Source organism: Lineus longissimus, chromosome 3 (genome assembly GCF_910592395.1).
Source record: "Lineus longissimus chromosome 3, tnLinLong1.2, whole genome shotgun sequence".
Classification (NCBI taxonomy): Eukaryota; Metazoa; Nemertea; class Pilidiophora; order Heteronemertea; family Lineidae; genus Lineus; species Lineus longissimus.
In genome coordinates, this window is record NC_088310.1 from 5,135,277 (window position 1) to 5,160,652 (window position 25,376).

Sequence of the window (25,376 nt, forward strand, 5' to 3'; positions counted from 1 at the left end):
TACATGTACTCCTAATCTGCACAACCTGGCTCGCTCGGCATCCTGCCAATGTTAAAAGCTTGTGGGCTCTGTCACACGGCACTCTGCTCTTCCAATCTATTAATCATCTCTAATATCCTTTGTTTCAGTGTTAACCCTGGTACCCCAACTTCACAGATCAGCAAGCTGCTTGGCCAGACTTGGAGGGGGATGAACACTGAGCAACAGCAACCTTACAAGTAAGTTTCCATCGGTTTAGAAAAATCACCTGGTTATATTGTTAGCCTGCAATTACACTAGTGCTTGAGCATCAGTCGACCAATTAAATTGAAGGCCATTTCAAGGGAACAGTAGATTGTGATTTGTTAAGTAACATCAGAAATTGCTGCTTGAATTCTCAGTCAAATGACTGTCTTAAAAATTGCCCCAGAAGGTTAAAAGTTAACGATATTGACTGAGACAAACCAGTAAAGTTAATGAGTTTACATGTATTTCAATCCTGAAATAGTTGTTACAGTGGCACTAGAGCAAAAATCATCATGGTGTTTTCAGACTGAAGGCGAAGCTATACGCAAATGACTTGGAGAGAATGTATGACGTCTCCCCAGAGATTCCCTTAACAGTCAAGGATGAAGACAAAACTTCCAGCACCCTGTTTGAGCGGAAGATGCATGGCAATGGCAAAACTGTCCCTGCACTGTTAAGTATGCAAAGTGAAAATATTGAATCATGTCGTGATGGATCAGTTTCTATCAAAAGAGAAATTGTACTCGATGAGGAGAGGAATGGCCCAGAGTCTGACGAGACCAACACTGCCTCCGAATGTGAATTTGCGACTGAATCAAATCAGGATGCAGTGACTGGGTCAAACGATTGCAGCGGTATTCCCAACTCATGCAAAAATGATGAAATTGTCTTCATGGTAAATGGGAACCGCGAGTTTGATTATAGAGTGCGGATAAAGATTGAGATGTCAGATGAGGAAGAGGCCAATGTTCCAAGCTTTCCTTTCACTGATTTTGACTCGGAAGCGGTGGTTCCAAAAAGTATTGAAACAGTGAAGTTAACCGTTCCTTCAGATTCACCTATCGACCGCAGCGTTCCTGATCAACCAGAACCGGTGACAGTAGGACCGTCTGAAGCTCACGATGATGGACAGCGGGTTCCTAACGCACCATGTAGGTAGCAGTCAACTTCGAACCGAGATGGAGAACCGATGGAAATCTTGTCATATGGTTTAGCGCTGAACGACGCTGAAGAGTGAGAGAGTTGATCTCGTTGATAATGCAAATCCTATTGAAAATAAGCGATTCTACATGTACAGTATATAGATAAGCATGTTCCCTAATATGAATTAAAGGGCTAAATGATTAAGACAGCACAACCAATCATTGAGAAGAAATCTTGAGAAGAAATCATGAGAAGAAAAATCCTTAGATAATTATCTGCTACCCAGACAGACATCATGTTTTCAACAAAAAACTAAAATCAGGATTTTTTAGGGTTGTCAACAACAGTTGACAACCATTACCTTTTCAAGCGAACTGGTGCATTATCAAGCACTTCATCATGCTTGGTGGTAAGGTCACAGATCAGAATCAAGAATCAAGATGTAGAAATTGTTAACTATTGTTAGGGATTCAAGCCTAACTAGATAATATTTTCATTAATTAGAGGTGTTAAAAACACATTTGAAATACATGTAGTGCGAGTGTCCCAGGTGGATCTTGAAGAAGTGACAAAAATTGCCACACAATCTGTTTTTATGTCTCCTATGTTTTGTTATGAAGTAATTACATTTACAGTTATAACTTGTTACATTTTATATCATGTTTATATTTTCTATCCAGCATTTTTGAAATAAAATCATTTGAAGTCAACATCTTTGTGAAATATTTTCTTTGAATAATACAGCCAGAAAGAGTTAATAGAGCTGTACTAGTTCAATAGGTACAAATTGTGTAAGAGCCATGAAGCAAGAAGAAGAATGTATGGATGATATTTCTTTTATTTCTTACAAAAGTTTACATTGAGAGATGAATCTATTACACTGGCTACTTTCTTATCACAGTCAAAGTTACAAACCTACACATACATTTAATGTACACCGCCGCACACAGAAATTCCAACCCAGCCCAAACATAACACAAACAACACCGGTTCATATTATTTCACCCCAAAATAAGTGGAGAGCAGTGGAAAAGGTTTTGGTAGTGTACATGTAGTAGTTTCAAATGTTCAACCATCCACAAAAACATACTGGGTAGAAATGAATTGTCCAATATTAGTATCTTTTCAAAAGTAATGTACTCTATCCCTTAATTCACCTCTCATGTTGGATTTGTATGTACTTGCCCAAAACTCAAAATGCTTCATTTTTCCTAAATGTGAGAGCCTAGCAAAAAACAAGCATTTTCAGATAAGCTTTAAATTTAGCATCCATGAAATAGCCATGTCAATACATGAACTGTCATTAAAAGGTTAGATGGCAGCACTGTATAGTATAATGGTTAGAGGAATCGGCAGCACCATAATTTCACTCATTAGGCAGCTCACTTGCCCTTCTTGAACTTTGGTCCCTGAAAGAGCAAGTTGATATTAGATACAATGGCAGTCACCTGTGGTCACAATCTCAATTTCAACATCTGCAACTTCGAGCAGACTGAAACAGCACATACTTGATACTTAGCGTATTGAGTTGCATGAACACCCATTGGTTTCATCTTTGATGAGGATATCATTGTAAGGGAGTCAATCTCCTCTCCTTGCTGTGCTAGTTTATCATTCATACTGGCGATGTGTTCACTCATTAGAGTCTAAGACTTGGGTGCTCCAACACATCAATACTCGTGGCCCTGCCCGCCCCACCGAGTCCACCTACCTTTGCATTGAGCTGCATCTTTAGGGAATCAATTTCCTCTCCCTGCTGTGCTAGTTTATCATTCATACTGGCGATGTGTTCACTCATTAGACTGAGGTGGCTCTCATAACTCTTTGTTGTGGTCTGCAGCTCATCCTATCAAAGAAATCGATATTCTATTCACTTTGATTTTCTCCATTGTTTTGCTACCGACTATTGTCTCAAATTGTATACCAAAAGTGTACCAATGAGCAGCCAACTCTTCTGGGTTTGTCAGCACAACTTCTCTGCCTCATAGTGAAAAAGACATTTCATCCAAGGTCTCAAACAGCACAGTGAGTTGAACCCATCACTCTCTGGTCATCAGTCTAGTAATTTACCTTGAGTTGCGCATTTAGTTGATTGGCTGTGTCGACCTCTTCTTGTAAGCGTGACTTCACCTTCTCAGCAATGCTCAACCTTTTATGCAGCGCTCGGCACTAAAATGAGAATAGCCAATCTTTATTCATAAATAACACCAAGACCTCATATTTCCTGGTCTGAATGAATGCACAAATATCATCTGGTGGAAAACTTTTCGTATAAAATAAGAAAATAATCTTCGAAGGAGTTTTTTTTCCAGTGTATATGTACAAGGTACATGTATGTACAAGTTTCTTTGAGGGTATGGTATAACGTCTACAATATCCTTTAATCCGACAATATCCATTTGCAGAGTCAATATATCTTCCTCCCTCTATTTTCATTCCTATTAATTCATGAAACGAGGGCAGACAATATGAGCTTATTTGCATACCACAGTAAACAATCCCCCACGTTCTGCACTCACCCTCCTGTGTCACACATACTTTTAATATGCACTTATTATAACTTCAGGTGAGAACAAGTCAATAGGGTCAGTCAGGTCGGACCATGGTGCCGGTTAAGTGCAGCCGGCATCATTCTCAACCAGGTCAAATTGGCCAAGTCCAATAGGTAATTGGGTAGACAGCCAGTGCAAGTACATTATGCAGCTAATTACCAAGGGGGAACCCTGAAGGAAATATTACATAATGGGGTGAAGTAGTAGGAACTTGTGGGGCCTTGACTTAGATTGGTCTATTGTGAGGGTAAATAAGCTACTCAAATTAGGTCAACTGGACTAGTCCATGTCTGAGGGTTAGAGCCATATATCACCATCAGACACTGTTTATGAATGGGTTTATTGGGAGTACCCTCAACATTCTTGTTGTTTTTGTTCTGTTTAGCATTGGTTCTAAAACTTCATGAGAAAAATCTTCATATTAGAGGATATCATATTCCATTACGCATTACGATCAGAGATGATAACACAATGGAACTATTGAATACTTGATATCTCTATATCATGTATCATGAAAAGGCAAAGACTACTAGGTTGGTTTGATAGGTCAAAATATGTAAGGATGGTCTAGATTCTCAACTCTTCAAGTTGGATAGGGTCAGAATATAGAGAATTTGGACACCTGGAGCTGAACTGGACTAGTTCGAACACAACTTTAGCCATTGGGGCAAGAAGGGGGACACAGGCAGTGACATACATTACAGTCAGTGACGAAAATGGCCCCAAATCTCCCCAAACATGGTTCCAAATGATAGTTAGATGAGTGTTGTGTACAATTTAGTCTCTAACCTTGACCCTGACCCTCTCAAGGGTAAATATTTTCCCTGGCTTAATCCTTAAAGTATGTCAGTACCAGCAACAATTGCTACATGTATGTTGTAATATTGAATTCTTTTAATATTAGTAATTAGATTTACAGTTATGTATGTGAAAGTCCTTTAGTCTTGTGGTATTACCCAATACAGAACCAATAATATTGGTAAACATGATCTAACATTCATGAGATATTACAATGTCAAGGGTCAAGGCCAAATTATGGAATTGGAAACTATGCCAAGCTGCCCTATTTCCAAGTACCCAGCACTGATAGATGTAATATCAAGGTTAGGATTATTCAAATATTGGTAATCTGATGTCACAGTTGGGATAACTGAAATCCAGAGCAAACTGGTGCAGCAAACACCAAAGTCTACAAACTTTTCATTCCAAAAGACACATCATCATATTTGTAGGTCACAGTCACAACTTTTTTTTTGGACTCATGGCCAGAACACCTTGTGATCATAAGGTGAACTTCATTCAGTAAATATTTTTCAATCATCAAATATGAACGAAATGGAGGCATCATACTGGGTGTCCCAAATTTTTCATCCTCACAAATTATCTGGTCTGTGGACTTTAAAGCATCACTTTGGTTTTCACCAGCAATTCGGCCCGGAGACAAGGACTTTTTATCAACGCGAGCCATAAAACTAAGAACTACCAAACTTGCAATAGACTGAACGATTAAACGAACATAACCAAAAAACTTTTGAGAGAACATGACAGACGTGACGATGCCTACACATCTTTACAAGAGTGAGGGGAGGGGCAATACCTTGCCTCTGTCCATTAGGAAGATGTTGGGAAAACAACCCACAAATCGACATGCCAGACAGAACATCAACATGTGTGCAGCTGCCGAAAAAGCTCCATTTTGGAAGGGGGGAGGTGCCAAATCAAGAAATGCACACCACCACCAGGAGACAAAAATCAAACTTACCTCTGCGTAGAAGTTGACAGCCTTACTATCTGACATCTGCAACTGAGTTGACAATTCTGCTACTCGGTTTGTAAAATGCGATTTTATCAACTGTTCCCTCGTGTCTTTCTCATCATCCGTCACGTTGACGGTTTCTAGTCTTCCAACCTGGAAAAGCAAGTTATTCAAATTATTTTACAAAATCATCAACTTTTTTAGATACAGAAATTCAATTATCTCCTGAGCAACTGCTCATAAACCTCCACAATGTTTTATTCTTGAAACTTACCAGACTCTCATCCACCAGTTTAGCTTGTTTATGTTGGGTTCCATGGCCAGTTTTAGCGGCCTGCACCTCAGCAGCACCAGCTTCAAGATTGTCTTCTATAGAACCTGTCAATCGTGCTTGCTGTAACTTGACCTGTCGTTCTAAATCTGCTATCCGCTGAAAGAAAGCGAGGACAAAAATTATAAACAAGGACTCTCACAATGATCAGCCAGTACTATATTATTTTGCATGTAAAGTTGATTTATCAATTCGAAAGCGTTCTTGTGCTCAGTTAATTTGAACATGTCACAAGATGACTGACAGACTGGAACCACTCTCAATAGCATTATCCTCACTCTCATTCCTAGCTGGGCGATAGGCTTCCGTGAACAGAAGACAGTACAATATTAACCTTTTGTTCCTTTTCATATTTGATCTGCAACAGTTGAGCCTCGAGCATCCAGTGTTCTTTGTCCTGTTCTAACTTGTTCACTTTTTCATGGAATTCTGTCACCTGTTGGGCAAGACTATCACGACTCTCTGTCGAACTCAACAACGTCCGTCGGTTTTGTACTGCGACTTTATATGGCACAGATTCTGGGCACGGCTGAAGAGTAAGAAAACATATCATAGAACAGTCACTTTGATACACAGTCCACCAAGATAGGCGGTCAAATTTTAGACGGCAATTCCTGAGATTGGGAGACATTTGAAATATGGGTTCAAGCACTGCCCTGCCCTTAAATTCGCAGAGTGGGGGAATGGGCTGCCACTGGGCAAACAAGCATGGCAGAACCGCGGAAATCAAAGTAAGAAACTAAGTGATGCTCTTCGGCTCAATTAGAATTATTCAAGTATGATTTTCTAACTTCTGCTTGGCTACTTACTCTATTTATGAGCTGCATATAACTTGACGCATGCTGCCTAAACCCAGCCACAGCAGGACATGACTTAGGACCCTCGTCAGATTCATTGGTCGATATACTACTTCCTCTTGTCCTGTAACCAGCTGTCTGTCCGAAGAACTCAAAATTACCAGCGATAAATGTGGACAGCTGAAATGTTAGATTCAAGAAGTGAGATTTTGGTACCTCAGTGACAAAATTGTACGGTAATGTATTCGTTTGTTTGTAAACAAACTCATTCCTTGTACCATGTCTACTGGGACAGAGTCTACAATTACATAATGTAAATATTTTCTCACCTTCCCTGTGGTTGTGACTAGAGAGATCAGAGAGGAGACAACACATTCATCAGTCGTCTTCAATTTCTGTGTAGCTGTAGGCAACTGATGCTCCAGGGAGACCTTGGAATTATAATGCTTTGAAACCTCTGAAATCGGAATGTGACAATTATAAAAGGCATATTAGGATTTGATAAGTTACATAGGTAAGTTACATAAGTTAATATTAAGGCTCTCTTTTTTTAATTTCATTCCAACTTACCTTTTACCGCCTCATGGAAATCTGCAGCAGCTTCAGACAAAAGGCTAAACATGCGCATTTGGTTTGCTCGCAGGTGATCACAGGACTTGCTGCCTGAAAATAGATAGGAATGATATTTCACAAGTGTCATGAGAGTTGGAAGAAATTTTGCCTAGACTTATGGGGTCCGGGTGCAATCTTTTCTGGGAGAGGGCAAGTCACAAAGCAGCTACGATTTGAATTGAACACCATCTCCTCCAACATAGCACTTTGATATCCGTGGATGTTCTTCAGTGGCCAAGATAACAATATTTGCACCACAAGAAAATTATGGAGTAACTTAATCTAAACTAAAGTGTGGATTATCCTGCAAGAATCTAGCTAAACAAAACTGCTGTTTACATATTTGATACAAAGGAAGGAAAGTAGAGAGAGTAATGTCATGTCAACTTACTCTGAGCTGCCAGCAATGCAACGTACGTTTCAACCTTCTCCAGAGCGGCCACGAATTTCTTGAGAGCAGCATGCAGCTCCATGTTCTTGTCCTTGAGAGTTGACGTACATGATGACACCAGACATTCCTCTTCAAGACTGAAATTTGGACGAAATACAATCTAATGAGATCCCAGAAATATTCAGATGGACACTCTGACCACCATGCCTAATATTTGACATGCAAAGAAACATTCTGTTCTGCTCTGGATTCTGGGCCTACTTGATGTTGAAAAACATGCATGATGAAGGTCATGAGAAGCAGTGGCAGGTCAATAGGCCTACTTCTAGGCCTGAGAATAAATATCTGAGTTTGCTATAGGTACTATGCAAGGTACCAGGTAATATTACATTCATGCCTAGTTGCTATGTAGCTTGGGTGTCCTGTCATGGCAATTCGTGGCTCTAGGTCATCAGTTCAGTCATACACACAATGCATCACAAAGTTTTGTTCCTAGTTGGGATGAACTAGACATGGAAGTGATTGGTACAGGTTTAACGAATGGCCCAAAGGAAAAAGAGAATGCCACTAGAGTTCAGTGAAAGCAATCAATCATCTCATACAATTATAACCAACTAATGGGTTTGTCGCAGGCTGGGATATGAGATTTGGATAATTATTACCCTCAATTTATAGTTTGGAATTAGACCTACCTCAGTAACTGGTAGGGATGGAGTTTGTTGACATAAGTCACATATTTATGGAACCGATGAGCAAATTCTTGTAAACCAGTGGCAGTTTCCTAAAGAAAAAAGATAAAAAATAACTTAGGAGCAACACAGCAATGAAAAGGATAATGTCTTTCCTAGGACATCAATGTTCATTGTGCTCAAAAAAGTAACACAAGTCCTGAATCAAAATCAAAGTTTGGAATCCACTTACTAGAGTTGTCAGTGCGTCGTCATTTAGAGTCTCGTGGAATGATTTGAAGGCGGAATCAACAGCACGTAGACAGGAGGCATTTTCATGTAGTATCTGACAATACTGAAATGAAAAAAAATGATAAGACTAGAACCAAAATCACTTCGGACTCTTCACTTATCCACATCGACAGCGGCATATATATTCACAGTATTCTTACTCAAGAAAAAACAAGTGTCTTTTATGTCATGGCCACGCAGAGAGCATTTTACACTCGTCAGGTCAAACTCTGCTGCCCTGTTAAAAACTAGCCTGCTATCAAAGTATTTTATGTCACATTTTTTTTCGGCTTTACAACATACACAGAGTTACCAAGGAGAATTTGAATTCCACTTGACACAGACTACTGAGAAATCATTTGCACATAAAAACACATGCAGTATTTGCTGGTCTTAGTGCTTGTGTACAAACTTACAATTTTATTAACCGCACTGAGAGGTTCGGAAATGCCATCTGAGGGGTAAATGCTGGATCTTTGTTCGGTGTAAGTGTGGAAGTTTGAGAGGCCTTGGGTCAACTCTCGTATATGGGTCGCTGCCTGACCAATCAGCTCCTTGGCATGTAGCTGATGCTTTCTGTCATGGGTGGGGATGTTTAGCGCATTCAAATCACGATCCACTGAAAAGAACAGGATATACTTGAAATAATGTACGCCACATTACTTTTGCTATGACATGTCTGTAGACACACAAGTACTCTTGTATTTTCTCATGCCACTACATTTGGGCCCCCATTCAGGTGATCGACCAAGTGACTCAGCCTCTGACAAGAGGAGTCCACCAAAACTAGACTGGAGCACTATTAAAAGATCAGAAAATTTTTCTTCTGATCATTTTTGAATTCAGCTTGAAGAACTTACATGTATCATTGAAAGGTAACTTGTCCCTGATGATCTTGGAGGCTGTTTGGAGCCTGCCACTGAGGTCTCGCTGAATGGTACACAGTTGTTCCTCACTGAAATAAACAATCCAACAGTTACGTTTTCAATGCTACACAAACTCAAAGCACCATTTAAATACCATGTTTAGGTAATTCACACTGACCGACTGAAGTGAACTTTACTGGCAGTGGACTTACGCATTTTCAGCCCGGAGTTTGGCAGCCTTGACTTCCTTATCTTGCGTCTGCAACCTCACCTAAATGAAAATGGAACAGAAAGTCAGAAGTTTTGCATACCGAGTATCTAAATGCACCACATAGCTATTCAATCTTCGACAGCAAACTTCAAAACCCTGATTTTAGTCAACTGCCTTACCTCGAGCATAGCTTTATCTTCCTGCAGCTTGTCCACCAAGGCCTTGTTTTTCTGTGTGGTGGTATCAAGTATCCGCTGATGCTGACTAGCCTCGCGTTCCAGCACGTCAAGTTTATCGCGGAGATCCATCACAGCCTGGCGATGCTCTTGGTCAGATTCAAACACCTGAAATACAAAATTTTACACATCGATCTTCAAAAGATTGGCCCTTGAATCCTAAGCAATCAAAATACCATAAAGAGTAAAACTTTCAGACCCCTTTATTTTTGGATTTTTAAACAAAATAAAAAAAACTAAAATTTTCACGACTTTTTTGGCAGACTAAGAAATTTCTTTTCAAAAGGCATCAAGAATACTGCCAACATGATTTGCTTTATTTTGAATTACCTGTTTGTGGAGCCGGGCATTTTCCTCGATCTTGCTCTGTAATTCTTCCCCAATGACACTACTCGTAGAAGGGTAGTTAGTGGGCGGTGGGTCAGAATTCTTGTACTGAAGAAGGTAAATTTAAGACCTTCTCATTGAAACATCAGGATTGTTATTGGCGGTCATCATGAAAATGGAATCGAGTTGGAAGGCTGGGGCCAACACTTCTCACATCTTTCAGCATCACACCACTTTTGGTGTGGAAATGAAGCCGTTGACTTTCTTTCTCCATTAACTTGACAATAGTGGGTGATGTCAGGAGTGCAGAAAACGTCTCCAAAACACACAATAACACAGTTGCAACCTTTTTTTACTTTCGCTCTAAGATAGTTTAAGTAGAGTAATGTGGTTTCTACTGCAGCACCCAGTGGCTCAGACTTACGCCGGTCACAAGCAACAAACCTTATTTTTCTTTCCCTTTGCCTCCGTCTCATCAAGCTCTTCCTGGAGAACAACTACCCGCTTTGACAGCTGCTGATTCCTGAACGAGAGACTATCAATCTCCTGTTCATATTTCCTTATAGTCTGGTCTTTCTGTTTGATACCATCCTGCAATGAACAGAAATGTGGTCTCGAGATATGGGCATAAAAATTTAATGTTTTCAATGGTCAATGTAAAAAAGTATGTATAGGCAGAGAGAATCCTTCAACTTGCTTAGAGAATCAGGCACAAAGCTGGAAGAGGAGGCATTTCACTGCCAGTAATCTTTTACCTTCAGTTCCTCGGCCTTTGTCTGCTCATCAATGACAGCCTTCTTCAACACTGGTAACTGAGAACGCAACTGAAAATAGACAATTGATATGATGATGATCTGATTTATCATGGTTTTCAAGGCTCACTGACACTGGCACTATTCAGTATTCTTGGAAATCAGAACTGCCACTATACTACCTGTGATACTAGTATATTGTATGTGTAATTGTAAAGCCTTGGCTAAGTTATTGAACTGTTGAATAAACATTGCAAGGACTCCATAAAAATTTGGAGAGTGAAATGTCAGATCAGATGTCATCATGATCTGGTCATTCTCAGATTCTGGGCACCACTTTTCTTCTGTTTATTACCTTTGAATACTCAGCAGCAAGCTTTTGGTATTTGCCCTGCAAGTCTGCCATAGTGTTATCTAAAAGCAAAACTGTGACTTTTCGAGATTTATTTTGTTTTTGACGCGTTTTTTGTTGATTATTTTGGGATAAATTGTGGGAGGGTCATCAATTGTCCATATTTAATCTCACGCATTTCGATTTCACAAGCGGCCTGAATATACGTGATGTGTACATTTGATAGTGCTTACAAGCACAAGGTGCGAAAAACGTCCAAGAAAATGCGCAAGACTGACAGATCATGTGATCATCCAATATGTCAGCGCCCATGGTTTTCCAAGCCGGGAAAATATCACGTTTCTTTTCACTCATTTGTGAACTAAACAAACCCTTGAATCAACACTCAAAGCTGTCCTATAAATGATGGCTTCACTTCACTTTTCCCAACCTGCTTTTAAAAACATTTACAACAAATCAAAGTATTTTGGGCTTCTTTCCAAATCCAGTTCGCGATTCAAGGTCTTCCCGTTGAACAACAACGTGCATTCTAGCATGATACATTTCACTGGATTGTCACGATCTGCGAGTCGTCTATTGACTACGAGAACTATACTTCATCATGGTCCAGCAAGCTCAACGATTTCAGGGAACAGTGTCGGGCAGCATCCTATGAGATCGAGAGTTGCAGTGCAGTTGCGGGCATCAATCTTTGGTGGCCAGAATGTGGAGAAAAATGTAGTGCCGATTTTGAATGGATGCTTCAGAAATACTTTTCAGCATAAACACTCATTCTCGACGTCCTGTGCAACGCTAGCAACAAGAAAGGCCAAGAAACGAAGGCAGGAATTGGAAGTGTTGCCCTTTGAAGTGGACGTAAATAACGTCACTCAAGATATCCCAGTCTACACCAATGATGGTCAGAATCGGTTCTTCCTGCTGGTTAGCTTTTTTGGAGTTATTCAGTTTGGATTCTGGTCATATGTTGCCCACTTTGCCTATACAACATTGAGAGATGCTCCGGTGAAAGAAGAGCAAGATGAGGAGACTCTTCCATTCTGGCGGAAAGTCAATCTTGGGGGAAACAAGTACAGATTTGGTACTGCTTTGCTGTCCATTACAGTTGGTAAGATGTCATGGCTAAATCTCAAAATGAAGATGGACAGCTAAATGAAGAGATTTTTATTGTGTGCCAAATCCTAATCAGTTTATTTGGATTTGTGGTACGGTACGGTACGATACGGTACGGTACATTCAGCATCAGTTTGTCTTCTTTTTACTTCATCAATTCTTATTTTGTGTATTTCTTTTCTTTTCAGGATATGTGTTGCTGTACGCCTCCATTTTCTATCCGATGAGGGCAGTTAAGCGCCTTACTCTCATGCGAGGAGGAAGAACGGCAAAAGTCACGACATACGCTCCATTTGGAGCATACAGAAGCTTCACAGCAAGAGTTGAGGACATCCAGAGTATGCAATCGCGGGCCGAAATGAAACAACATATTTCTTTAAAAGTAAAAAACCGCCGCATGTTTTACCTCCTGGACAGCAATGGAAAATTTCTAAATACTCAAATATTTGACTTTATTGTGGGGCTGAAGAGACGGTGGTAGCTTTGGTCAATACTTGACTGTGGCCCTGCTCAGTGGACTGATCATTACTCTCCAAGAAACTCACCCCTGGTCTGTGTGCACCACTGTTCTGACCGGCAATCATTAAGCCGAAATGTCTGCACTGTTGTATGTATCGGGAGATTGTGGTGCCATCTTTGGTAACGAGAGGCCCAAGGGCCTGGCACTGCTGAAACACTTAATGCAAACACGGTTATCTTTGCCAGCTAAATATCTCTGTGTGCCAGTTTGTACTAAAATAAGTGGTGATTGTATGGGATATGTTAATGATTAAAGTTAGTGTATTTGGCACAAAAGTCTTGACAAGTCTATTGTCCGATGCCCCCCCCCCCCCACCCCCCACACACACGCATTGTGACTCTAAAGGTATATATATGAACCGAAGACGAACGTTTTAAAGAAATGTTCACAGACAAAGAATGTGTACGAGAGGCCTATTTCTCATCTGGTGATGTAGTTCCCCGCAGTTGCTCCAAGTTTATTCCGTCGCAATACCAAAAAATCTATTCATGCAAAAGGCCTAAAAACATGCTCAATTTCATAGGAAAGCGCTGTCTGGCGGCAGAGAGTGGAACTGAAATCTTCGTCCAAAGCTCTCAGTTCTTCTTTCTACCGCGAGATAGCGCCACTGTCACCTAACCAATTTCGTAGGTCTCACTAGCCAGTGGTGATCAGGTCGGGGTAGTTCTTCAATCTCGAGTGATTACCATGGATACAGATGGGCCTACTCTATTCCTATTGCTACCAGTTCAAATGTAAATGTCCGATGTTTTTTGTGAAGGGGTAGCTCTGACGATTATTTTAGGAAAATACCAGTTTCCTGTGCACTTACGCGGTGAGCAGGCCCAGCATGCTATTTATAGCTCAAGAGGATGTTGACATCGACTGGTTCCTGTAAGATTGCACATGTTCTCAAGGTAAAATTTCGATGTCAAAAAACTCAAACAAAAGCCGCAACGACAGCCTATTTTTATATAAATGATTGAAATAGTCGTCAGTTGGCTTCTCAAGGTGATGAATTTTTTTTTCACCATCCTTGTTAATCCTGAAGTTAGAAGACATAGCCTAGAGGTGAATTTTTTCAAATTTTCGTTAACATACAGGGTGTCTCATGCATTGCGCTGCATCAGTCTATGCGTGACTGTATGTCCAGACGTTGAAACTTGGACAGATGTATTTTACAAGAGACAAGCTATTCAGAAATGTATGGGTTTGTGTGAGAATAAGGTACTGCCAAGTCTACAGCCGCTGGAACAGGGGTATGCATGAAATGACGTCGCGTCATTTTTGGAGGCAGGTAGACCTGGCCTCCGCACCGGCTACTGAGACCGTACTGTGGACGACAGTAATGCAATCTAGCGGTAGAAAGTGGAACTGAGAATTTTGGACGAAGATTTCAGTTTCATTTTTTGTCGCAAGAGAGCGCCACTGTCGCCTAAGCCAATTTCATACTGTGTGTGGGTCCTGCAAATGATTGGTTTTCATGCCTTTGGAAAGTACTAAATCAGTATCAGACAAAGGGAATTTGATAGAGATAATGATTTGCTTTAGTTGTCAAGACAGGTTCAGCGATGGATGGAAGGACGGACACCATTCGAATAGTTACTTGACTAGCTCAAAGTCAGCCTAGCTAAAAGGTCAATTGATTTGTCACACGGGTAGTACAAATAAAACTCAAAGACAACGTTTTGGTTATATGAAAAAGTTTTTTGTTTATTTATCATTATGTACATCTGTACAAAGGGTTAACAACACTAGAACTACTTCTCGTATGTCAAGTTTATAAGAGAGAATTCAACAAAGCATTCCAGCTAATGACTACAGCTAACTTGTGACATTGACCCATCATCAGTTTGAGGGGGCATCCCAGCGTTAACATCTGCAACCTCTCATAGACAAAGCAGAAAAACTTACAATACAGAATACAGAAATCCACCTTATTCATAAAATGGTTTGAATTACGTACAGAGTGAAATTTACTGATAGTACATTTCCCTTTTTGTTTTAAAACACGAATGCTCTGGTTAAGCTTTTAATAATACTTATAATGAAAATCATTTGTTCATATTTATCCCTCCTGCTGATGGGAATCAGAAGTCAAATATAGGAAAAGAGAGGGAAAGTCTCAGATAGAACATTGTAAAGCTTTGAAAAAATCTCTACACACAAACCATGAATTATTATGCATAGATGTTTAAAATTACCACTTTTCATCATACATGTACAGTGTTCTCACACTAGCTTCACAGTGACAAACAACAAAACTATTTCCATAGTTGACCATGGCACATATAATGCAAGCTTCTGCCTGTGCCTAGTATAGGAAGTCGAGGCCGATAAATTTGACATGAAATAAATTTTAAAATATTTTGTAAAAGCTCTTAACAATTCCATTGCAAAGCTGAGGAACCTTAGAAAGAAATCTGTATACTTCAGTCCGCCTTTATGCCAATACTTTTATAAGGGTAGGCTTTTTGGATTAGAAGTTTTTAAACTAAGCACCATGAAGACATATTAGTTTGTCTTCATTAAATGACACAGTTGTTACAAATGTATGAACAGATTAAATGAAGAAAGGCAGCCGAGAGGTCCCGTCATGTCTGTTCCATAATTAAACTTTACTATAATAATATTCCACAAATTTCCTTCTCTTCAATACTGATTAGCCCAAAAATAAACATGATCATTAAGCACCTGCATAATTTCTCAAAGAGTTATTTTCTCGCACCTTTGAATGAGAAAATGAAAATGTTGAGCTAAAGGCCTGCTTAGGCTTAGTACAGAGCACTCTGGTGACTAAATTGAGAGCAACAGTTTCAGTTAAATGGATTGAAGATTTCCACTCATGTGGTCGATTATTACACATTTTGACCAATCAGGAATGCAAATGTTTATGTCACTCTCAGTTTGTAGAGTATATCTTTTTCAAAGGTGTGCATCATGACTTGAGAGACATCTCTGAACTGAGACCAACTCTGAACTGAGAGACCACCTGTGAACTGATCAACCTTCTCTCTAAACTGAGAGACCTACTCTATGAACCGACAGACCATCTCTGAACTGAGAGATCTCCTCTCTGAAATGATACCTTCTCTCTGAACTGAGAGACCATCTCTCCACACAGAGTAAGATACCTCTCTTAACTAAGGGACCTTCCTTGAACTGAGAGACTTCCTCTCCAAACTAAGAGACCTTCTCTCTGAACTGTTTGCTCACAGTGAATTTTATACCAAGGAACAACACCTGTGGTAAATTGTAAAGTGCAAATAAAGAGCTTCCATTACAACATTCTATAATGCCAAAACATGACAGCATCACAACTTTTTCTCTGTTGCCTGTTTCAAATGGGTTACATCATCATCGAGATGTCTTCAAACACAGACAGCCAGTGAATACAAAATATTAATAATTATCATACGTGGCTTGCATTTTAAGTTTGTGTCAAATAAAACAGAAGATATCGAACAAACATGGACAATTTTGGTCTCAGATGTTTTGATACTGTTTGTTATTTTGGCAAGTTTTCTGCAAGGAAGATCAATATTGAAAATCGGTAGGCTATAGATCATTCCCACAAGGATTTACATCATAACATCATCAATAACATCGTAGTGGAACAGAGGCTCATGCCTTGCGACATCAGGGGTCTGGTTCGACTCTGTGATAAACATATTCCTCATACAACATGGTGTGGAGGTACTGTGTGATAAAAGACACACCTGTCAGTCGATCGGTCTATAACTTTATCTAACCCACCGCAGTATCTCTAACCTCACCTCACCCCTCTAATGCCTCTCGTTAAGTATGTTCCTTCTTGGCTTCATACCCATCTACCTGACGGGAGCAACAACTCAATTGCATCATCCTCATTAATAAGATAACATGACTACCATATTCATGAAACTACTGCAGAGTAAATTAACATGAATTTAGTACACGACACAGAATAAATTTTCCACACATGGGGTAAAGTCAGCCCCATGAATTTAGAAATAAATGCAAGAATATAAGATAGTATTGTATACATTGATGATCATGATCTCCGGGACTCCCCTGGTACTGTATAACAAATGAAGAGATCAAATCCAAAACCCACTTCTCTTTGAGTTAACACAATTTTTCTGCAACGATCTGAATGGTTTTTGGATTGAATGACTTTCAATGGGATCTTGCAAGTTCTTCATTAAAAAAGTTTCGGTCTTCAGATCCGGTTTACTGTTACCTTCAATTAACACACAGACTCTTCTTTTTTGGTCTCTGCATCCGAACTCTTCAAATCTAAAAGCTTGAAATCTGATTTTGTGCTTTGGTTGTGATGATGTACTATGTTGTGCTGTACTGCATTAGTGAAATGCACTATAGTCTTTATCCTTCTGAACTACTGCCCAAAGTAATTGCTGAAATCAATCTTGTTCGACAGGAAGCAAGTTCGTAAAGCCTTGCCAACGTGTTTGCAATTGAACTTCAGCCATAATCCATTACCGCAAGAAAAAGATTCTCCTGATAAGAAGAACACAAAGCACCTAGAATACTACAAAGAAAATTTTCCAATATTTTGGGCAGTGTCTGGGCTGGCATACAAAGTATTCACAAACTAATTTGGCAGTAAAAGGTAATTAACAAGTGATTAATAAAAGGAGTCTGTGAATTACTACGGCAATAAACAGTTCCTCATACAGAGGTGAGGAATCACGTACAATTAAAAACTTTATAAAATTTGAGAAAAATTCTAAAATTTGGGAAGGGAAGATGTGAATTTCTTCAAATTCTCAAAGGGATTGATACCGAGATGCATCACAAGATGAAGATTATCTCTCACTCTCCTGCTTGTGTACAATACCCAAGTCAAGGTCATGAATCAACGCATAGGAGCCCCTATGGTATCGTCCATTTCATCGATGGATAATGTTATTCCAAAAACATAATTCAAAAGAATTAAATGAATGAAGCAAATAAGAATCAACTAAAAGAAAATGTGGATGAATAAAAATCGAATTGTATATTTTTCAAGAAATGCAATAGTATGTACTGGTTGGCATCAATGCTCAGGTCGGCGAAAAACTTGACTTCCCTCCCCATTTATCATAACAATCCAACTTTTGACAAAATAGTATAGAATTTACATTATACAGCACTCTTTCACTCTCTGAATAGGTGTATGAAGAGTTAAGATGCAAAAGGCACTAAATCCACATCAGGACTTTTGAGTTTGAATTCAATAGAATTTTGCGGGTTTGCAAATAACACTTCAGTATTCAGATCCCGGGTACTGTTAGCTCCAATCACCCAGTCGCCTCTTTTTTTTCAGAATGGCGTTAGGAGGCTTTTTCATCTAAACTCTTCATATGCATTACACCCTTTTTAAAGAAGTACCGAGTTGCCCAACAGGGCCTGGATTTACCCTTCAATTTAACCAAGTTAATAGCAGCTTTTGAGTCGAAGCTGCTACTTCTAATCGATTCAATTGCACCTTTGTAGTTACTTTTCAAAGTATCCATTTTTGAGAAGAAAACAGTTATGAACTGAATATATTTCATTCTCAAACAACTAATATTGCAAAGGTAAAGTGATCACTTAAATGCATTCTGGCTGACAGACAGGTTCATCGTATTATTGCACTGCTCCTGGATTAACCAGCTGCCTGCCTAGTACAATTTTGGTAACTCAAATTGAAGCCTACATTTACCTAACTTTGAGAACTACGTCAAAGCAAAGAATTAAACAAAACTTTTCCTGAAAAACATGGCTGAAACACACTTATTTCAGCCAAGAGCGAAATGAACTGCATACTTCTAAAAGGGTAAATAGAAGTAGAATTTAACTAAAATCGATTTTACACCATCCTTGAAATTGAAATAGAGTAAATAAACTTCTTCTCTGATGATAAAATTAAAAGCGAAATATAAAATACCGTATGATGTCCCAATTTCTAACTTTCCTTGATGCAACCAATTACATATCATTAAGTCTTAGAATGACTTGATACCATGGAACATATCACACCAGTAATAGTCAAGTAACTGACCCCTCCCTATTTGGAAGATTAAAATCAAACCATTATAGCATACTGAAAAATTCTAAAAAAAAAAATCTAAAGTTTCATATGAAACATGAAATTGTCACCAAACCCAAGACGTTGTACAACAATATTGAGGACAGCAAGACCAAAGTTTCGAAGACCATGTCAAGCATAGTACCAGGAGAGGGAATCCTCCACCAAATGCGACCAGTTGTAAAATTGTCTACAGAAATGCAAAGTTATCTACAAGCTACAAATATCATATTGACATTGTAAGTATATGACACTATTAGGTCTACTTCATTTCAAGTCAAGGTTAAGAGTCTGTCCAGGTTTGAGACACAGAAGTTGTACCGCATTTACCATGGATCGATTCGTTAACTTTGACTTTTAACATGGAGATTGAAACCAAACCTGGTAAGAATACACCCCTGAAATATCATTCATCGTATAAAAATGTTATGAGCAATAAAATCGCATCATTAATGAAAGAACTAATTCAAATCATTCTCATTGACCAGAACTACCCAGTGCGAACCTGACCATTGAGACTATGCCACAAAAACCTCCAGAGACCCTAGGTCTTTTAAAATCACCAATCCTCCTTTAAATGACACTAGATACAGCTAACACCGCGTTATCTTGCTGCCTCTTCACCTTCTGCGCATGTCAAAGTGGCATCAAGTCCACAGCCAGGCAGTTTTGCATCATAAGAGAAATGAAACCCCTGTGTAAACCCCAATTCTGCATAGTGACAACTAAAACTCCTTTTTTTCATTTTGTAATGTTTTCTTATAGATTTGTACAAAATATATATTCGACCTACTCAACTAGAGTGTGTCTCAAGAAGTCTGACAGAACAGCTGTACAGGAGATATAAGACTATGTACAGTTATGTACGAAACTTCTGGCAAACTTCAAATGAAACCACCGATGGTTTAGGCCACTAGTATTTTATTTCCTGGTTTATGGGACAGCCAACCTGAATTTTGGGATTTTCAGATCTGACAACCATGTGAACATGTCATTGAAGTTTTAAGTTTTCTACAAAGTTGCAATGACGAACCCGCCATGACACATTTTTTCACATATTCCTTTAAAAAAGAGAGTTTTTAACCATGTTTTTCCCAACGAGAACTGCCTCAGAAACCAACAGACAAAAACATGTGACCTTATGACAGTTTAAACATGGTGCACATGCCCATATATTCATATAGCTGAAGATGCACCAATTTACAAACATTCGACATTTTTAAATACTTCACACCATTCTCACCACTCAGCAATGTTTCACAACCGACAAGTTCCAACGAATATTCTTCATAAGTTAATTTTTATGATGAGACTGACGACAGTGTTGAAACTCCAGAATAAATAAATCGAATCATTGCCACTTCAAATCAAATACATGTATCAATTCTTCAATTATTGCAGTGAAAAGTGACAATGTGAGATCTTTCTTCATCTTAGAATTCTATTGAACAATTTTACTATTTCAACCAAACAAATTGGTCATGATCAAATTCATTCAAATCCATGGAATAGAAATCGCAGATAATTTGGCATTTTGTAATATCTGATGAACATCTGACTAATAAACAAATAGTTTTCCAACTTTTATTACATGACCACTCAGGGAAGAGTATTCATGCATAATTCATCAAGTTGAACACGCAGTACACCAATGTCAAAATGACAACACTTTAATTGGGCCGACAAATTAAATAAATCAAAATTTAATTTTGGCTTTAATCAGTTTGAACTATGATCTGTTTTATTGATACACGATTGACAGAAAACATCTGTTGGCAGAAATTGAATTTCAAAACAAACTTTCAAAATATATATCACGAAAAAAAGAACTTTTTTGTAAACATCATAATAGCCCCTTGAACTTATTTCAAACAATAAGAATGGGCTCTTTGACTTTGAGCCCTTTATTCATCAACCTTGAGCCCTCGATTAAGGGTCCCTCGAGTCCTCACGCAACCTCCGACACCCTCCCCCCCCCATTCGGGAGGTCTATGGTCTGAAACACATCTCAATAATAGCTGGATTGACTCTACATTTATCCTACGCGAAACAGTTTTCAACTCAGAAATTTCTTTCCCTCACACCAATTCCTTAATACAAAACATGCTTGTTCACTTGTGTTCATATTTATCACAATATAAATCTTCAGAACACGAAAAAATATAATGATCATTATCAAGATAATAATAATAATAATAATAATAATAATAATAATTGATAATAATAACTGGAAGAACCTTATTGTCTGGGCTAGACCTTATGCACAGCAACCTTTGCAAATGGCAACTGAAGTCTGTGATCCAAAACAAATTGTAATGAAAATTCCCCCAGCTATCTTTTCAAGAACAAGAAATGGTAGTGATAAATGTCATCATCAAAAGTTAAAGGTCAAGTTCTGAAGTGGCTGCTGTGTTGACTGAGTGACCCACCAATCATTATGCTTTGTGTAAGCGCCACCTTTACATTAAAGTGTCCACCGATCGACTCAGGTTAGAATAAATGGACTATAGTTCTAGATATACAATGTACTTCTCAATCATTAAATCTATTGGTTCCTGGGTATACATGTATAACAACTTAACTATTTGTAAATACAACAAAATTGTATGAGGAAAATGACACTTGAACAGTTCAATGGAAAATATAATACTTCCATTAAAACTTACCATACATTACTGGTACCAAAATGAGTTTCAATTTATTTGCATAAGTTCTGTACAAGGTGCCCAGAAACCTATAGAGCACTACTTGCGGATACCATGATGTACAGATCAGACTGTTCTCAATATTTCAACGAGTAATTTCAGCACTTGTGAGTTTCTTGCCACATTTCTACAGGTCCAAGTGCCCGCATGGTATCTCAATGAACACTAGTCCTACAACATTCACCCGGATACAACACAAGTTCGAAGTTTTGGCAAAGACTTCACCATTTTTCATTTCACAAAAACGATGTAATCAAATTCTTTGGCATTCTATTGGGTCGAAGATATGGGTTGTGTCTCACTTGCTAACTATATCCCTTTATACCGTCAATTCGTTGAACAGCCTAACCAATGCACCACAATTATTACATCATGTAGGCATTTTGATCATGATTATGATTATGGCAGTACCCAAACTAAATTACAATACAATAATATTTACAAATTAAGAGACCCAAACCAGTGCAAGTTACACTATTACATGAACGTACATCTATATCACATTGTGTTCCTCATTGGTTAATACTTCATTACTGCCCCAAATTAAGATTTTCCAAGTGTATTTAAATTCGTGTTAACATTTCGCACAAATTGCACACGGCGGAAATAAATTTTGGCAGTTTGTTTCATTCATAAATACAACTAAAGCACAGAGTAAGACGACAGCCTTGGCCCCTTTGGACAAGACTTTGAACACATGCCTGTACACTGCTGCACCCTGGTGGTGATCAACAAAATTTCAAAGCTAAATGCTGTAGAAATGGCATAAAATATCCGTGCAGGATGAGCAATATTTGCACAAATACGACATCAGGTCATTTAACAGACATCAAAGCCACATACAAGTGTGTACTTGTATTCACTTTGTGCACAGAGAAGCACCTAAACACATTAAAACAAGTGAAATTGAGCCAGAAACACTCAAGACATGGTGTAGGGGGGAAGCAGCATCCATATTAGATTCAAACACCGCACCAAAGGTTTGTAGAGAAAATACCAGATTAGAAACGACCCATGATTAGTTAAAACAATACTTTCCATACTGAGCATTGACAATATCGCGAACGTCAAAACACAAGCTTGTCAACTGCCTATTTCACATGACTGCACCTAGTTCAAATACTGCTGACATATGGAGCGAATTGGCTGTGCGTCCATTTCAGGAATTTCAAATTCCCTGTACGCCATGCCACAGTTTGCTAGTTTGTTTCAAAATAAACCACATTATGAACACATAACAACGCTAAAGTGTGACCTAGTCCTCACCAGCAGCAGATTCAAAATGCAGATCGACTATTTAAAGCCTGTTGAAAATTTCCCAAAACAATTTATTGAAACTGTTATTAATAAATATCGTCCTGAGTTGCCTGGCTAAAATGCTGGACACAGTTTTTTTAATCAGTGCTGTGTAATTTTTCTCTCCTGCTGTTAAGAACTGACGTTCATCTCCTTCTTCACGACAATACTGTTATTGTTATTCACGGGACTAATCGACCGCATCGGAACAATATGCGACGTTTTGATGCCGGCTAAATTCAGCAGCGCATCTGCTCCTGACATGATCTTGGCCGCTTCTTCCTCCTCCTGCATAATGACACGGCTGTACCGTTTCTTCACGGGAAGCGACAACATTTTGAATTTCCGCTGTAAGATTTCGCTCTGGTCCTCCATCTTGGAGTCGCTCTCATCATAATCGCTTGCATCGCTATTGTAACTGCCGTCTGAAGATTCAACGTCGCTAAACGCTTCGTTGCCTTTGTGGCCAAATTCGTACTCTTCGTCAATTGAGGAGCGAGTTGAATTTGGGCTGCCTAATGGTCCTTCCTGCGAACTGCTGACACTATAGGTGTGATCTTCGCTGGGACTAGATGTATAGACTATAGGAGATCCTGAACGCTTCTTTGTGCTGTAAGGACTGGAAAGAAAATGGAAATATTACAATACAAATCAACAGCAATTTCACAGAACTACTTTGTAAACAGATGCTACATAATCAACCTTTGCCAGCACAGTGTTGAGGCAACGTCAACCATCGTCCTAACTAATCCCTGATGTTGCTATACATGGTTTGTATGATATCCCAAAATGATAACCAACATTAAACCATATCACGATATAGACACCAGTCTTATGTGTTGAGTATACATTTCTTCATGTTTTACCTGAATCTTCTCCGATGGTTTTTCTCCGAGCCAAACTCAGGCGGCGACGGTGACCGGTCACGATAGTTCCGTCCGTTTGTTCCATTTTGAAACACATTCAAAGGAGTGAGAGGTTTCAACCGGGGATCTGAAGAAAGATATTCAGGAACTATGAGAATGGAAGGTTCAAGTAGAAAGCAACTAACTAAAGATTAGTCAAGAGAACATTTTCAATTTCCAGGTTGTTCACTCCCATTTCCACAGCCTCATATTGCGTGAAACAGGCGGGATAAGACACCAATACTGCTCCTCTTTTTAAAGATAACCACTTACTTTCTGACGCCCGATATGAACCAGATCCTCCCTTCAGCGAGACAAGTGTGTTGGCAACATCGATATCCAGCTCTAAAAGACGAGGCAGAGAATTATTAGATTGGACCGCAAAAGATATGAAGCAAATAAGCCAAATTTTTTGAAAAGCATCACTTCAACACTTTTTTCATCACACCCAGATATATGCAGAGCCAGTTAATGAACATTAACCATGTACTGATTGTACTCAGTTCATAAGGAGTTAAAATTGAGCCCTGGCATCCAGGAATTAGTGATTCTAATTTGTCGAGTATTATGCTTTTATGATATTGAAACTAGACTGCAGATGTGACACCGAGAAGCCTTCGACATTGAACAGTAATTATCCGCCGAGGACTAGATTGATTAGCTGCTTAATATTCAAAGGGAAAGCGTGTTCACCAGTATTCAGAGATGCGAGGCAAACTCTTGAAATGAAATCCAATAAATGTAATTTCTTATACAACACTTTTAAACTGTCCCAAAGTACTTCACATACATTCTTAAGCCTAATTCAGGAACCTTTCTGTAGAAACTATAAGGAGCACACATACTGCAAAACACTAGGCCATTACCGGCTAGTTGCACTTACTGAGTGGCACCAGTTGAGACTTGAACGGGTGACACAATCACAATTCAGACGCTCTTCAACTGTGTCATCGCACTTCTTCTTTTTCAGCGTTGCTTGCCTAAAGTGTTTTATAATTTGCCACTGCAATTGGGCACCGCAAGGTCTTACTGAACCTAGTGGCTTTGTCTTCGAAGGGAAAATACTATGTTACTTACCTGAGTTAAGTTTAGACTGAGCAAGCCTCTTGCTAAGAAACGGGAACAAATCTGAAACAGACAGAATACTGTTATATGACACATAATAACCGAACAGGAATGAAAGGTACTTTATGTTTGCAAATCGCAAACATTTCTGAAAAAAATTAAATTTTCACAATTTTTATTTTTGCGGATTCTTTTGTAATTCTTATCAATCTAACTTTTCATACTTTTGCATTGCTCTGATAGTCTATTATTGCATATGTTTCCCCGAATTAGTTATAACTTCAAACTACAGAATTAGGCATCCTATTTTGTGCCTCAGCTCAACTGAATCAACCCCAGTGGCTGTGTGTCTAATAATAGCCCCAGCTAAACACACAAGTAAAACAGGACAAAGATTTGAGGAGCAGAAGGAACGGGTTGCCTCTTTGTGCGCGCGTGCCAGACGCGGTAACG

The 25,376-nt window shown here is 39.0% G+C and overlaps 3 protein-coding genes across 5 annotated transcripts in view; 1 reads left to right on the plus strand and 2 right to left on the minus strand.

Annotated features, from left to right (window-relative positions):
* Positions 1-1,969: 1,969 nt before the first annotated feature.
* On the minus strand, positions 1,970-11,480 carry LOC135484677 (protein phosphatase 1 regulatory subunit 21-like). The gene is made up of 20 exons (XM_064766307.1): positions 11,295-11,480; positions 10,943-11,011; positions 10,632-10,778; positions 10,191-10,295; positions 9,804-9,968; positions 9,626-9,684; positions 9,408-9,502; positions 8,964-9,166; positions 8,510-8,611; positions 8,281-8,369; positions 7,589-7,725; positions 7,156-7,248; positions 6,915-7,042; positions 6,598-6,765; positions 6,123-6,317; positions 5,732-5,887; positions 5,464-5,610; positions 3,220-3,318; positions 2,861-2,995; positions 1,970-2,558 (listed from the first exon to the last, which is right to left on the minus strand). Exons 1-20 carry the CDS (start codon positions 11,343-11,345, stop codon positions 2,532-2,534), a joined length of 2,370 nt encoding a protein of 789 aa, XP_064622377.1. The 5' UTR covers positions 11,346-11,480; the 3' UTR covers positions 1,970-2,531.
* A 113-nt stretch (positions 11,481-11,593) lies between these two features.
* Positions 11,594-13,185, plus strand: LOC135484941 (transmembrane protein 223-like). Its single transcript, XM_064766650.1, has 2 exons — positions 11,594-12,396; positions 12,590-13,185. The coding sequence occupies exons 1-2, from the start codon at positions 11,694-11,696 to the stop codon at positions 12,880-12,882; spliced, it is 996 nt and encodes a 331-aa protein (XP_064622720.1). The 5' UTR covers positions 11,594-11,693; the 3' UTR covers positions 12,883-13,185.
* Positions 13,186-17,876: 4,691 nt separating this feature from the next.
* The window catches only part of LOC135485490 (forkhead box protein N3-like), a 45,257-nt gene continuing 37,757 nt past the window's right edge, over positions 17,877-25,376 (minus strand). For all 3 annotated transcript variants that reach the window (XM_064767577.1, XM_064767580.1, XM_064767579.1), the window contains 4 exons: positions 24,936-24,986; positions 24,132-24,203; positions 23,820-23,946; positions 17,877-23,572 (listed from right to left, as the gene is read on the minus strand). In XM_064767577.1, the coding sequence (XP_064623647.1) occupies positions 23,086-23,572; positions 23,820-23,946; positions 24,132-24,203; positions 24,936-24,986 (737 nt within the window). In that variant the 3' untranslated portion in view covers positions 17,877-23,085. The remainder of the gene's footprint in view (positions 23,573-23,819; positions 23,947-24,131; positions 24,204-24,935; positions 24,987-25,376) is intronic.

What these genes read in the sequence shown, in the direction of transcription:
- LOC135484677 (XM_064766307.1), bottom strand. Translation starts at nt 11,345, where the DNA reads ATGGCAGACTTGCAGGGCAAATACCAAAAGCTTGCTGCTGAGTATTCA. An exon ending in TCAGTGCGGTTAATAAAATT is followed by an intron (nt 8,612 to 8,963) that starts GTAAGTTTGTAC and finishes TTTTCATTTCAG; the next exon opens with TATTGTCAGATACTACATGA. An exon ending in AACTAAATGCGCAACTCAAG is followed by an intron (nt 2,996 to 3,219) that starts GTAAATTACTAG and finishes TTTCTTTGATAG; the next exon opens with GATGAGCTGCAGACCACAAC.
- LOC135484941 (XM_064766650.1), top strand. Translation starts at nt 11,694, where the DNA reads ATGATGGCTTCACTTCACTTTTCCCAACCTGCTTTTAAAAACATTTAC. An exon ending in TTTGCTGTCCATTACAGTTG is followed by an intron (nt 12,397 to 12,589) that starts GTAAGATGTCAT and finishes TTTTCTTTTCAG; the next exon opens with GATATGTGTTGCTGTACGCC.